This window comes from Sparus aurata, chromosome 21 (genome assembly GCF_900880675.1).
Source record: "Sparus aurata chromosome 21, fSpaAur1.1, whole genome shotgun sequence".
Taxonomy (NCBI): Eukaryota; Metazoa; Chordata; class Actinopteri; order Spariformes; family Sparidae; genus Sparus; species Sparus aurata.
In genome coordinates, this window is record NC_044207.1 from 4,540,779 (window position 1) to 4,556,347 (window position 15,569).

General features: G+C 40.1%; 1 protein-coding gene across 3 annotated transcripts in view; it reads right to left on the reverse strand.

Moving 5' to 3' along the window:
- Nucleotides 1-15,569, reverse strand: part of LOC115572498 (cadherin-18-like) — a 221,630-nt gene that overhangs the window by 26,854 nt on the left and 179,207 nt on the right. Inside the window, exons 9-11 of one of the 3 annotated variants that reach the window (XM_030402642.1) lie at nucleotides 12,579-12,703; nucleotides 1,297-1,411; nucleotides 207-715 (exon numbers count right to left, since the gene is read on the reverse strand). In XM_030402642.1, coding sequence (XP_030258502.1) covers nucleotides 681-715; nucleotides 1,297-1,411; nucleotides 12,579-12,703 — 275 coding nt within the window. In that variant the 3' untranslated portion in view covers nucleotides 207-680. Of the gene's footprint in view, nucleotides 1-206; nucleotides 716-1,296; nucleotides 1,412-12,578; nucleotides 12,704-15,569 lie in introns of those variants that run through there. The other 2 variants (XM_030402641.1, XM_030402643.1) reach the window with 2 other exon arrangements.

Sequence of the window (15,569 nt, forward strand, 5' to 3'; positions counted from 1 at the left end):
GAGATGTGGAAAACACCCTCCCATAATGTTTTTCTTCCATGCAGTGACAAAACAATTATGCGCAAACAGGCCAGAAAGTTTGTTTTTATTTCTGAAATATAGCGATTTAAAAAAACTGAAATATATATATATATATATATATATATATATATATATATATATATATATATATATATATATATATATATATATATATATAACTGTCCTTAACACTTAACACCAAAAAATGTATGGGAGCTAACTGATCAAATTCTAATGATACAAAGACTCATTCTTGTCATGTGACCTCCTTTGCAATGCAAAATCAACTCATACTCACATGTCCCTGCTTCTCTTGCCCACTTAACCCCCAGCTGATAAAAAAGTTTCATGCCATCAGTAAAAACTGATCCAAAAGTGGACAAATGAAGCTTAAGCAATGCTACAGTACATTTTTAGTGCATACACTCGCACATGATCAGAGATGCTGCTGCCCAGGAGAACCATATGAGGGCTCTATGTTGTGAGGGCTCTATCCAGAGCCAAAAAGGATGTCTTTCAGGAAGAAGGCATATGACACCACAAGAGAAAGACTGAAAACTGGCATCAAGGAGGCAAAGAGAGGACATAGGCAGAAACTAGAGAGACCTCAACACCAACAACACCAAAGATATGTTGCAGTCGCTCCAAAACATCAGAAGTTACCAAAGCAGGAGCGCTCCCATCATCTTCCACGCTGCAAGAACGGGCATAAAACATTCTATACTTACTTTTATCTCCTCTACAAAGAGTCAGCTGTAAAGTATTCTCCGTCTACAGAGGACCATAGCCATACATGTCAGTATCCCTTGCTAATGTCAGGAAAATCCTGGTGAGAGTAAAATTGATTAAACCTGCTGTGCCTAATCCACTGCCTTGTACTAAAAACGTTTGCCAAACATAAGGCTGGACAGGAAGTTTATAACAGGTTTGTCTCCTAAAAATTAGGTTTACATAATACTAATTTGCAACGGCGAATGTGTTTGGAGGAAATGCGGTGCTGCACAGATAATGTTAGGAAAACATTCTCAAAACTATTTCAACCAAAATATCTGTCAAGTCGCAGGATATTAAGACTAAACATGACAGACAAATATTCAGTATAATGCATTGTTAACCATTCACATGGTGACTCAGCAGGGTACATAAATGTAGCACTTCATTCACTCAAAAATGTTTTTGCTGATCATAATCCATGCAGCAATTATGTATGCTATCACAATGTGAATGGGAAAAAAGTTGTCATATTAACAACTTCTCTGCTCACTAGAGTCGTACCTCCATTATCCTTCAAGGTAAAGTTTGGATTGGCTGGATGCTCAGCAGGCACTTCGAAGGAAAACTTTCCATTTGCAAAGTTGTCTAGATCTGCTGCTCGGATGGTCTGAATCACCTGATGGAGATGAACAGAAGAGATATAAAGGAATTAAAAACCTCAATGGCCACTGAGAAGACAAGGAAGTGTAGAAAGAAAGTGTACAGATATGAAGATAAATGGGGAACTAAGCAAGATAAATAAACAAATAGGCTGCAATAAGTGTTTACTGTATGTTCACAGACTGGCAACTCAGTGTAGTGTTTAGAATGCAAGTACTATTACCGGAAAAACATTCAGGACTAAAGATTAGTTTTCTTGTCTTTATGCAACACAAGATTGTAAAATAAAATTCAGCACCATTCCACCTGCTTTCACAATGGTAAAATTTGACTTGTTATTTGATTTGTAGGTATTCCTCATCTGTGTCTAATTACTGTCAGTTGATAAAGCCCATTAAACACAGTCTATCTAAACAGATTATAATGTAACATGCAATAAACATTTTTTCAAACTAAACTGAATATAGAGTTTTAAAAATCATGTACATGTCCCTTATGGGCTACATTGTGTGTTTTCTCTGAACAGAGCAAATTAATAAAGATATTATTAAGTATTGTGTAATCTCCTAATTGTAGGTGGAGCTGTCACATGTATGCATATTCTGCCTGTTTTTTGTTCACATGGATGTATAATGCCTGGTAGACTGAAACCTAAGACTAATAAATACTTAGCACAGGATATGTTTTGTGCAGGCAGCCTCTCCTTTTCTTTGTTTATGTTTTTTTGTCTTGCATCTGTACCCAACTGAGTTTGAATGAGCATGCTATTCACATATTTTGGCAAAGCAATTCCATAGAAATCATGTCAGAAACTTTTACACATATATTCACTATTGACCAATAGCACCAGTGTTTAGAGTGTTGACCTTACAAGGAAATGGACAGCCAGAGAGTCTGCAGAGTGTTTTATTCAACCCTCCTTTGCTGTTCTATGAACATATTCTAGGAGACTGGTAATGATACCATAAACACCTGAGGGGTTTGTGTCTAGCCCTCTACTGTTCACACTTTACACCCTTGACTGCACTCCCAGACATCAAGAGAATTCTATTGTTAAGTATGCAGACAACACCACCATCAGATAAGACCTTCCTTTATAGGCTGGCTTTTAGCTGAATTTGATTTATTCATTGGTTCTTATTCTGCTTAAACCTGGTTTTATTCTATTTATCTATTCACTCACCACTTATCTATTTATCTTAATTATTCTGTTATATCTTGTTTTACTGTATTCACAATTGACTTATCTATATTACTGATTTCACAGCAGGGGCAGGGGTGTTGAAATTGTTGCTGTTTAAATTCTGTAAAGCACTTTGTGCTACATTACGATGTATGAAAAGTGCTCTATAAATAAAGTCTGATTGATTGATTGATCACCGGCAGCATTACAAACAACAGTGACAGTTCATATTGTGAGGAAATCAAGTGCACAGAGAACAATGTAATTCTCAACATAAGCAAAACCAAGTTGTTGGTTTTAGAAAAGAGAACACAAAGACACACAACTCTGTCTATATCCATGGAACTAGGGTGGGAATCAACATCATAGATTCTGTGATAGTCATTTCACATTTCCACCGTGGTAAAAATAGAAAAGGCTCTACTTATCAAGGAAACATAAGAAGGCATAATTACTGTGCGAAGGTCTTGTTGATTTTTACAGAGGAGCAAAAGAAAGCATTCTAACCAGAAACATCACAAACTGGCATGGTTTGTGCACAGCCCAGAACAGAAAGGCAACAGGTGATTATACAACAAGTAATTCCAACCAAGCAATCTGACTGGTCAACAAGACATTTAGACCGTGCTCAAATCAGCATGACAGCACGCCTGACTCATTACTCAAAATATTACTCCGCCAAGTCTGTGGCAATAGTGTATCCATCTCCATGGCAACAGAGTAACTGTCAGCGCTGGAGCAAAACACATAAAAAGTACGGCTTGAAATTCAAACTTTCTGCCGTAAAACATGCAGAGGAAAAGTCGGGAGAAGCAGCCGCTAGACATTTCTCTGTCGACCCCAAGAGAGTGAGAGATTGGCGATAAAATAAAACGGAGCTGTCCGAGGAGGACAGCAACAGGACCAGGCTGCCTGCTGGAGGGAGGAAGAAGGCTAGCGAGGAGCCTGAGATAAACATGCGGGAATTAGTTATCAGCAAACGGGCACGCCACGAGAGAGTGTCCTGCAAAATGATCAGGGCAAAATAAATGTACGCCACCGTGAGTGACAGCAGAGATGAGGAGTTTGCAGCGAGTGCTGGTTGGCTGAATCATTTCCTCCACCACAACAACTTAACTTGCAGAAGACAACTATTGCCCAGCAGGATGACGGAGAATTCACAGAGAAGCTGGCGAAGTTTGTGACATTTTCATCCCGGATTTTTGGGAGGAAGGATTTAAACGTCTGTCCCAAATGGCCGCCTGGTCCCAAATAAATGCCTGGTCTGTTAAGTGATTGAAAAAAATAAATGCCCCGGCTATTATTTATTTTCCCTTCAGTGTGAGAGACACTTTTGACCGCGGTGAAAACGTTTTATAAAAAATACAAAAAATCAAACATCTTTGTTAAAACTTGGGCGATAAAAATAAGCATTTTCTGTTTATCTGTGCAGTATTGATTTAGTTCGGGAAATTCCGAGACCACGATACAACATTAACGTCAGCTCAGAGTTCACTCATCTGGGACTAGAAAATCCTTTTTGTTGCTAGGTCATTACTAAGGGTTGGATTATTTGCTGGAGTGGTAAACTACGTTCCATTACACACAAGAGTCTACTGACGTGACTGATTTTGTTTCAGTTATTAGTCAGACCCCATGTGTGTCCATGGAAACGCGACGCACACTCGCAAAAACCTTTAAAATTTGAGAGCAAAATCAACCAAACTAGGCACTTCAGTGCTGCTTGCGGACCGAGGCCCCTCACTGTCGTGCTCAAATGACGTTAAAGCACACCCTCTCGGGTAATATTGCTTAATTAAAACCTCCCAGAACATCACTGGTACCCAGGCATGGACTGGCCATCTGGCATACCGGGCAATGCCCGGTGGGCCGGCGCACATTTATGGGCCGGGCTTTCATAATTTAATCCAAAAGTTTTATTATAAATCATTTTTATCGCCCGCGATGGCCCATTGGTTGATTTTCTTTAAGGACATTGGGCTAATCCAATCGCTCTCAGCCCTCCTTTTTTTTTTTCTAAGTGCATAATTTAGAGGAGGCAGCCAATTGGTATGTCTTCAATATAGACAGTGAACTGAGCCAATCAGGATATAGTACAAAGGCGGCCCCACCCCTCCCTGCGCTGTAACTTCTGCTAGTTTCAAAGTGTTGAGCGCGAGGACTGACAACATGGAGCAACCAAAGAGAAAGAAATTGGGTACGGAAAAGTTGCGTGCTAAGAGAAGAATCTCACTGTAGATGCTGCAAAATGAATTAAAATCACAGACATGTTCACTGGAGGGGCTGCTGTAGCCTCCACGTCCTCTGAGACAGCAATGATCCAGTAACAGCAGGTTGAAGGTGAAGACAGCAGCAGCGGGCAGCAGAGGAGCAGCCAGAGATGATGCTGACTGACAGGGACAGTGTAGTACAGCCGGTAAGCAGGTAGTAACGTTAATACAGGGACTGTGAGGTGATGGAGGGAACGTTAGCTCTATTACATGAAGAGCTCTCAACGGGTCGGGCCGGCCCCACAAACCCGACCGGACCCGCGGGCTCTGGCCGAGTTAAGGGGGGGCAGACAATTCATGCGGGTGTGTAGCGCTGTGTCGGGTTCGGACTGTAATTTTCAGGCCTGTTGAGAACTCTAATTACATTATAATGATGAGCAATGGCGATTGATTAGTATCGATACTCAACTACGTGTTGAGTAAATGTACTTATTTGCTTTCCACAATGGTTATTTGATAGACTTCTAAAGTAATAATAAACTGTAGATTTCTAATAAGCCTAAAGAAAAAAAGTTATGGGGTTTTTTTCCAGTTGTGCTCCGCTAATTATGAGGGGCCGGTCTAAGCCAAAAATGCCAGGGCCGATTTTTTGTCCCAGTCCAGCCCTGCTGGTACCCACCCATAGAGTCAGTGACGTCAGTGAAGTCAGATATCTACACAGAGCCCCAGGGATACCAAAACAAAAATCCCCACCCAGCCGCAATCTTTCGTCCGTGCTGCTGTCTGGCGAAAGACACAGAAGTATCCACAGCTATACTACCAGACTACAGAGCATCATAATTTGTGGCTTTGTTATTTCCTATTTTGTTTTTAAGTTAAATCCTGCTGTGTCATGTCTTACTTTTTACCTCCTCCCTTTGTCCATTTTACTGCCTTTTTGAGTAGCCCCATTCATATTGCCCTTTCAGAGTTGGAATCATGTCCTGATTCTCTGCATCACCGTCTGTGTGAAAGTTACAGATGCAGAGAGGGGGGACAGTTTTGCTGTGGCTCTGATCCACCTCTGGAAGTAGTATCAGAGATGCAGCAGAGGCGAGCTGGTGCAAGCTGATCAGGGGTGTGTCAATCTGATAGTTTTAACAGTTTAGTTTTACAACTAAACGGATCCTAAGTTACAGGACCAAATGAGAGTTATGTGGTAACTGGTAGTGTCTTTGGCAACTTATATGAGGAAAAACATAAAAACAATACTGCATCCATATATGGAAAAGCCTCTTTCACCCTGACTCTCCTACCGACTCTTTGTCACATTTCTGAACGAAAAACAGCGCCTGTCCCCACCAGCAAAGCCAGGCGGCTCCCGCAGTTGAATGGCGTTGATTAAGTGACGTGATTAAGAGAAAAAAACTTAAGCTCACCATGACTTTGTCGCCCCCAATATTGTGTTGATGTAGTTACTGTCTCTGGCAACTTGTATTGAAAAAAATCACTGCGGCGGTCAGCCCTCCCAACAGCGACGGTAGTGAACTTTTCCCCAGAAAACTGCCCCCCTCCCCATGAGTGATACAGCCTAACAGCATCTGTTACTGTTTTAGTACCGTTTACTGATGATGATTATGAATATGTAATTTAGAACAAAAAAGTTCTCTGTGACACTTTCCACAGTGTATGGTGGGTCAGGATCTCAATCAAAACACATTCTAACAGCATCCATATGATTATAAACAGTTGGTGGATACATGTTTAGATTACCAGGAGGACACCGGGGGAAAAACACACAGATCTCAAAGTCATGATATGTACCATCACACTTCTTTTAGATAAGCAGCTCCAGCGCACTGTATGAATGCGCAATTTATTAACAGTAATAAAAGCTTGAGCTGTAATCCATACCAGTTTACAGCCTGCATCTTAATTATGCTATCACATTTCACTACAGGCCACAGAATGTTTCTCAAGATCTAACAGGCAAAAAAAAAAAAGAAAAGTGGAAATTCACACTGTTGCAATGTATTATGAGCCTCAGGCTTCTAAATGCCTCTCGTCTCATGCGCTTAACACAGCAAACAAGAAATGAGTATTAAATGTACTGTATGCCCCCAAACCTAAACAGTCGCCAGTCTCATCGTTTTGTAATCAATTATGCAAATGTAGTAGTCTCCAAATGCAGAGGAAAAAAATATCACGCTAGGAGTGACGTGCCCTGCATGAAACTTATCAGCATCAATGCACTACAATGCCAGCAAGATGAAAAAAGAGTCCTCTTTCCACATTGACTTGCTAGCATGTGTGTGTGTTGCCTAAAGCCACACTAAATGATTACACACTCCTACATACACATAAACCACACACACTTGAGCTTAAAATTTGCATAACAAGCAGAGAAATTAAGTGGTGGATGGATAATAGGAGAGAGTAATGTACATATATAATAAGACATTGGGAGTGTGTGGGATGTGTGACTTGTGTGTGATTGTACATATGAGGACAGCCATTGCTGTGATGGAGATCCATGCCTTCATGCTTCACTCAAAGAAGAAAAACGTGTTTTATTATCCCTGGTTCTGAATTGGCCCTGCTGTGGAGCAGAAAGGCTGGCAGTGTGGTGATGGAACGGGGATGAGGGTGGAGATAGGGGAGGCAGTGAGGCAGGCCTGTGTTTGGGTTTAATATGATCGTCTCTGCTGCTATCTGGCTGAGCAGCGGAAGCATCAGCGTGCTCTGCAGTCTGAATAATTTATGGGTTCAAGAAGCTGCGGAGCCTGCAGCTCAGCTGATAAATCCCCCACTGATGGTGTCAGACACACAACAAAAAGGCCACAGATCAACATGAACATATGTGCGCGCCAGCGTGTGTGTGTGTGTGTGTGTGTATGTTTGAGTGAGAGAGTGAAAGAGAGGATGAGTGAGTTTTGCATATTTTCAACAGTGTGTATATTTGTCTTTGTGTTTGAGAATTGAACATGCGGTTATGCTCACGAGTCAGTAGAGCATTTACCATTTGTTTCAATATCTTTCATGATGTTCAACAACTCTGTCAGACAAGAACAGTCCTACATATTGAAGAGTAAACCTTAGTTGGTCCATGTAGGGGCCGTCAATGAATGGCTGTGACTCTCAGTGTGTTTACATGCACAGCTTAGTCGGATTACAGCCATAGTTCGACTATGCTACTCAACCAGACAACTGCAATTATTCGAGTTTACATGCCAGTGAGAAAATCTGATAACTGGGCCGGAGCATGTCATACCCCCGTACGATGTAGCGCTGTAGCCATTTCAACTAGTGGTAACAGAGACACCTCCGGCTGACCTCTTCACGTCACCAGCTGCCTCGGCATTCAAGAAAGATGGCGTACGAAGAGCGAGACGAAGCTACATCTTTGTACATTTCGTATATAGTGTACATGATAATTACAGGTGCATTACTAGGTGCACAATGGCGCTCTTTCTTGCGGTGAAATCGGAGGAAAGACGCCACCGCCGCCGCCGTCGCCATCCATCTACTTCCGGCTCACGGCCCCGGGGAAAAAATCTCGCGCCTGCGCAGAAAGCAAAATCCAATCCGATCTGATGGAACATATACATGCAGGAGGAATGCGACTATGAATCGAATAATCTGGGTGCTTTAATTCGACTATGAGAAATCCGATCCGGTCCGATTTTAGTCAGACTAAGGTGTATACATGCATCTTAAAGATCCAATCATAGGCAGACTAACACAGTAATTCGGTTTTCTTGAGTGTCATGTAAACGCACTGACTGTTGTCACTAGTTGACCCTTGTAGGCGGCTTTCAGACTGACATGTTTAATCTGCAAATGTCAGTGAGAAAATCACTCTGATTGACAATTCAACTTAACCAACCAGTGTGCGAAAAGAGAAATGTAAAAAGAGAGGGAAAGACTGTATTATAGACTGATTATAGTCCATCTGTGTATTATCCATGATTTCCCCTATTTTGTTTTTTTTTTCCTTTTTTTGCCTCCGCCTCTTCGACAGTGTCATTTGCAACTTTTTCACAGAAATAATCTCGATTACAGGTGGTAATATTAGCAAGAGTGGTGAGAAAATTGCAGGCAAATGGTGTCAGTCAACAGTCAGCCCTCATCACCACTAGCTCTTTGATGTTGGATTTAATTTGATAGTATGTCTCTTGTACCTTCAGATGCACTGAGCGAGCAGTACTCCAACTGTAGGTATAAGCATTCTGCTACTTTGTTATGAACCTTATTCTTAAAAGGATTTCTGTGATGTCCATTGTTGATCAGTCTCTGGTTTTGTATATGCAATAGATAAGTTTAGTGTTATTCTATTATTATTGTCAACTGTTGGGACTTAACCATGTGGTTCTAACAATAGAGTGGCCTCCATGTAGACCAAGCCCAACCTGGTAAATAAAGTAAAGTGCACTAACCCTTGTTGCCACAGTCCCCCCATGTATGAAAACTCACTTTTCCCATTGACTGATAGCACACCTGAGTGCATCGTCAGTTCCGCACAACTGCCGGATTTACAGAGAGCCATAAACAGGGGCGGTTCTAGGGGGGGTTCAACAGGGGCCAGTGCCCCCGTAACTCAGAATCTGGACCCCCCTGTGGCCCCCCCGACAGGGAGTCTGCATTAATAATACAATGACAGATTTCTTGCAATGATTTTGTTTTGAAGGGAAAGGCAGAAATAAAGTGTCTCAGCAGTTTACTACCCAATCAAAATTGCTAACATTTTAAACACTGTTTTGTCTGAATGAGGGATTTATCTTTTTTTTCCGGGTTGTATGTGCCCCCTAACAAAAAAGCCGGCCCCAACCTGGCCCCCCTATTAAAATTGGTCTAGAACCCCCACTGGCCATAAAAACAGAGGCCTGGTGAGATTATAAGGGCCAAAGGGAAAAATTACACTACCAGGGAGATGACAGAGATGGGGTCTGTTCTAGAGTTTGGAAATAATAATACCATATCTCTGATTGGTATTGAGTGTATGTTTTTTAATGGCTGTGGACATCAACATAAAACGGACTGTGACTTAGGCTATAGTGTGAAACCCCCTTTCTGTAACAGCCCTGACACACACACACACACACACAGATCTAAAAAAAAAAAAAAAAAACTTTTCCAACTGGGGACCCTCACAGATTACAACAGGCATCATAAATCTGCCTGCACTCAAAGTTGATTGCACATTAAATTCTTCTACCTTTGCAGCACACTTTAAAATCGTTTTATTCTTTTGCCATTTATACTATGATTTGTTCATCACATTCCATCAAAAATCATTGATCAAGATAAAAAAAGAATTCCATTGTTCGAACATTTTTTAAGTCTGTGTTATTCATTTAAGGTTAATGATGTGTTTCTAACATGTGACAATAGTGTCATCTACCAATTATGTATGGTTAATTGTTTCTATACTAATAAGTATCTAGGCTAAATAACAAGGAAATATCTTATAACAATTAGTGAAGGAAATGTTGGAGCATCTTCACTCATATAGAGGTAGAAATAGGAATTATTTCCTTTTTGTTTCATGTAGACCCAGTCATTGTTCTGTGTATTCTTTTGTAGTGAAACACAAAGAACAAATTAATCGAGAAGTCATACTTTTGGATATTTGACTGATAATGCAATAGATTATTGATTTAATTAAATTTTTCCTGTTTGGAGGTGGTCACTAAAGCCTGACAAAATTAAAATATCAGATCCGCAAGGGGCAATGCGGACACTGTAGTCTTCTTAAAATCAATATTAAACAACCTGAAATGACATATTTCTTTACACAGATACACATACATATTTTTTCTCTGCCATTTAAGGTTTGGCTGGTACTCTTTTATTTACACTGTCTGTGCCTTCCTCCACTACAATAGTGTGATGGCAACCAACTGGAGAAATAGCTCTACCAGCTGATTATCTTGATGCACCCAAACCATAATAATTGCATAACTGTAATTAAGTGAAAAGCCTGTTAGCATGTTCTTGAAATGTGGTTGGTTGCTCTACATTTGGAAAGAAACTTGGCTAATGTGTAACACTAACCATTTATCATTCATTTGTCATTCTACAACACAGGGTTGTACAATGAAATGCAAGTTGTAGCCCTATTAGTTCCAAGAAAAGGATGGTAGTTGAAGTTGAGGTCAGGAGTCTCACAGCCTGAGGAAGGAAGCTGCTCTTCAGTCTGGAGGTATGGCAGTGGATACTTCTCTATCCTTTGCCAGATGGCAGCAGGGTGAACAGACTGTGGCTTGGTGTATGTTGTCTTTCGGTTTCCCTTTGGGCTCTTTGCAGTCATCTCACTTGCTTCTCACTGCTGTCACTGATGCTCTGTAGATGGGTACCCATGATGTTCTGGGTGGTTTGATTCACCCGCTGTAGAGCCTTCCTTCCTGTCACGCATTAACCATGCCAGTTTGTGATGTTTTCAGAAAAACTTCTTTCTATCCAATTTCCCATTTCTTTCAAATATACTAATAGTAAAAAAAAACAACTTTACTTTGTATATGACATTAAGCTATACTATGCTGTCAATTCCTGTTTATTTGAGACCCTGTGGTACATTTGATGTTCCCTACAGGCTTCAATGAACAGCAATGCCACCGGTTTGTGAATTTTTCAGGTGGAGAAGCTACAAAAGCTCAAAGCTACCTCACAATCCACCTTATTCCTGACTTCGTGAGTTTACCCATGGTTCATAGCGATATTCGGTTATGCTCTTCCGGTTGAGCTGGTTGACCTCGGCATTTACACTAGCGTAGCTGTCATGCTTGCTCTAAAAACCGGCTTTTTAACACAAAGAAAGCGACAGAATGGATAAAAATCGGCGGTGGATAAACAGAACAGATGTTTTAATAAGTCATGAGGACAGTTCTCACGGAGTTGACAGATGACATGAAGCATTAGCCCGGCATTAGCCCGACGTTAGCTACATCGACGTAGCTAACCGTTAGCTACGTCGATGTAGCTAACGTCGGGCTAATGCTTATGTTATATTTTCTGAAGGTGTTGACGGTGGAGAATTACGCAGTTACAAAAGCACAGAAGCATACAACTACCTGCACAGTAACAACATAGGAAAGTACTGTTGAAGAAACACAGCGAGTTATTTCTGAAGGCAGCAGTAGCGCCCAGCCAGAGTGTCAATCAAGCTGAACATACAGCGTGGATAATGCTGAAGGAAAGTGAAGTCGTGGAGACAGGCGGCTGCTCGGACGTTGTCGGGTTAGGGAAGTCATGCAGCAGCTATAATGTGGAAGATATTCAGAAACCCAAATATTTATTTTAGTGTCAAAGCCGCGAGCCGCGCTAGTCTCTGTTCCTCCTTCCTCAGCATGGCGTGTAGGGCGCAGGGCACGGACAAGTTTGACTAAGTTGTTGATGTACGACACGAGACGTTTCTGAAAAAAACTTACATTTTCATGAATTGTTGTGGCAACCAACAACGGCACATGTTGTACCTGATCTTATTTTAAAAACAATATAGCACTTATGACCTAACGCTAGTTGTTTAGGGCTAGCTTAGCGGCAGCGGCCATCATGCAGTTGCAAGGCAACCGGAAACAGAAAACCGCCGGCGGAAGTAGTTATCTGTCATGGCAGCCCCCATAGGCTTCTGAGGAAACAGGTGGATAGGTGAAGGAACTTGGACTCAAATGGATTTCTGAACTTTTTATATTTTGTTTTTTTCATTCACCATCTTCTATGGCATCATCATCCAGTTGCAGTGGCCATTGCAAAAGAAACACACTCAGGGAGTTTTCTTTTTTTTCTCCTAAACACGAGCATCAGTAACCCACCTGTCCAGTTTTGGTGCTCTCACACACTATGATGATGTTGTTGCCCCCGGAGATAGTTGGAATGTTGTCATTGACATCCAAAACCTGGATGGTGACTGGGACGTGACTCACCAAACGAGGATTATCTGAAAATGGACACAAAATACAGCTTAAAGTGTGTATGTTATTTGTGTGTATTTAATTTTTTTCATCTGTAACGAGGTTAATTTGACTTATTGTATAGTAGCTTTTTGTTGCTCTGTAAGTCTCACATTATTGCATATTGCAGGTGTGCCCCAAATTGCACCAGTGTGTTTGATTATCACTTGAGATAGGAACCTCTTGGGGCCTGCAGGCATGTACAATATATGGCTTAACATCAACAGTTCATTATATCCTGTTACAGTGCCATATTTCACATACAGTATACTACTGCAGCCCTTTTATAGCTCAGTATTTTGTAAGTCATTGCTAATGCCATCTCTCTCTGCTGAAATGTACGAGACTGTGTTTGTTCAAGTCAAAGCTAAAAAGGATGCATGACTGAAACCATATAGAGGAGAAAAAATTGTGGACCAAGGATGAGAAACTAATTCAGACTAACAAATCACAATGAAAAATAAAGCAAAGACAGTGTGCTTACATTGTCAATAGTGTTTGTAATCAGATAATTTAATAGGCCTAAATGGTTATGTGTTGGTGTGTGCATGAATGTGACTGTGCAACACCCAGCAGACGCATCGATCAGTTTGTTAATCATAGAAAAAAACAAACCCCAGAAGAGTGCCAAACTGCAGTTCTTCCAATAAAAGAATGTAGCTGCAGTCCCAACTGATTCTACAATCTAATCAACATAATTATACAATTTTAAAGAGGGAAAGCAGAAATGTCTCGATAAATAATCTCTGACATTATGAAGCACTCCTCGCACCAAAATTTTGGCTACAGTTTCTTATAGAAAGGAGTAGCTTAAATATTCAAGTATTACCATGTCACAGCCGTATTAAAGGAAAACCCAGGAAAAAAAAACCAAAAAAAAACAGTATCCCTAATTGTATTAGAAACACAATGTAGGCATACAAATGTTTTTACACAAATACTTTAACTGTTTGTGCTTAATTTAAAACATACTGCTCAGAAAAATTAAGGTAACACCTTAATCACACACCAGATCTTGATAAAAGAATTATATTATTAAATGTATACTGATATACATTGTATAATTTGTTGAGAACAAAATGACAATGGTCAATTGAAAACAAAATCATCAACCCATGAGGGCTTGATTCAAAAATGTTGCGACAATCTCTCTTGCTTCCTAAAAGGACAGATTGATATCCCTGAAGTTTAACTGACCATTAAGTGTTCCCTAAAAAATGTTTTTACAATTTGCAAACAAAACTTGCTACACTTACAAAATAATTACCTTCTGGTTTCCAGTTGGTCATACTTCAATTGGGTGTTTTCCCAAAATATGAATTGGCTTGCAATAACAGCGAGTGAAATGGCTAAGTAAAAAGATAGAAATTAACATAGCAGAGTGAAGAGGGGTGTTAAGAAAGGAAATGCAAGTGATGAGGGAAAACTAATCAGAGGTCTCTGATGTTGAGAAAGTATATTCAAGAGACAGTTTGAAAAATGTAGGTTTCTTTTTAAATCTGAATGTTGAAGAAGTTTATTTCAGACTAAAACAGGGTCTCTGCAGGTTTGAACAAGTCAAATTTAAGACTTTTTAAGACCTTTTTAAGACCAGTTTGAACAAAATTTAAGACCTACACGAAGTACAAAAAAGTAAGGAAAAATAAAGTCCTGAATTACTTTCAAAAATAACTAAATGTATTGCCATTCAGCAACTCAAACAATTAAGAATGGAGTGAGTAAATGTGTCAGGGTTATTATAGTTTTTTAAATTTCATTTAGTTTTTATCTGGGAATTTAATTGATTTAACTATAATAACTTTAGTGTGTGTGTGTGTGCGTGCGTGCGTGCGTGCGTGCGTGCGTGCGTGTGTGTATGTATGTATGTATGTATATATATATCAAACAAATAAATAAATATAAATACATTTATTTATTTTAGGGCTGTCAAACGATTAATTTTTTAAATCGCGATTAATCAAATTTTTTCCAGAGTTAACTCGTGATTAACCGCAAATGAATCGCAATTTTTTTGGCAAATTTTTTTCTGTTCTAAATGTACCTTAATGTATTTTTTTCATGTTCTGAATACTTTTTAACAACATAAGAAAGGGTAAATATGCTTGCTTTATGAAAATGTTTATTCAACACTTCAAATCATTCAGGAAAATAAAAGGCTCAAAAAATATCCCCTTACCCTAAATGGGATCAAACATGGTGATGTCAGCTTTTGGAGCGGTGGGCTCTCTGATTCTGCCATGTGTTTGGCTTGCAAATGATATTTGAGACTCAACGTACTTCAATGGTAACTCTTTTCATGTCGATAGTACATGCAGATAACTTTTGTACTATCGACCGAACCGTCTGGCAGTGTTTTGAAAGTGAATTTGCCATTCATAAGTCCTTTCTCCATTTCCTTTCACTTTCGCTTTTCAGTCCACCGTGTTTTTCCCAAATGCCAACCCTGCTTCCTCTTCTTCTGATTCCCTTTCTTATTCTTCTGCCACCTTCTGGATCAAGACTACAGGTGCCATCGACGGCTATAAATCAAACAATGCGCGTTTCTCTTTTTTTTTTTTTTTAATACCGAGCGTTAATCGCGCGTTATTATAAAAATCAACGCCATTAAGAGGATGTTGCATTAACGAGTTATTAACGCATTAACTTTGACAGCCCAAATGTATTTATTATGTACACACACACACACACACACCAGGGTTACTATACGACACACACACACACACACATGGTGTTCAAAATCCAAAGCACCTCTGCTTTTAGCGTGAGATGAAGGTGGTTTGAATGTCGCTTGACTGCGAGACGAAAAAGGCAGCACAGAGTTTGGGTCAAGCAGAACTGGGCAACTTGGACCGG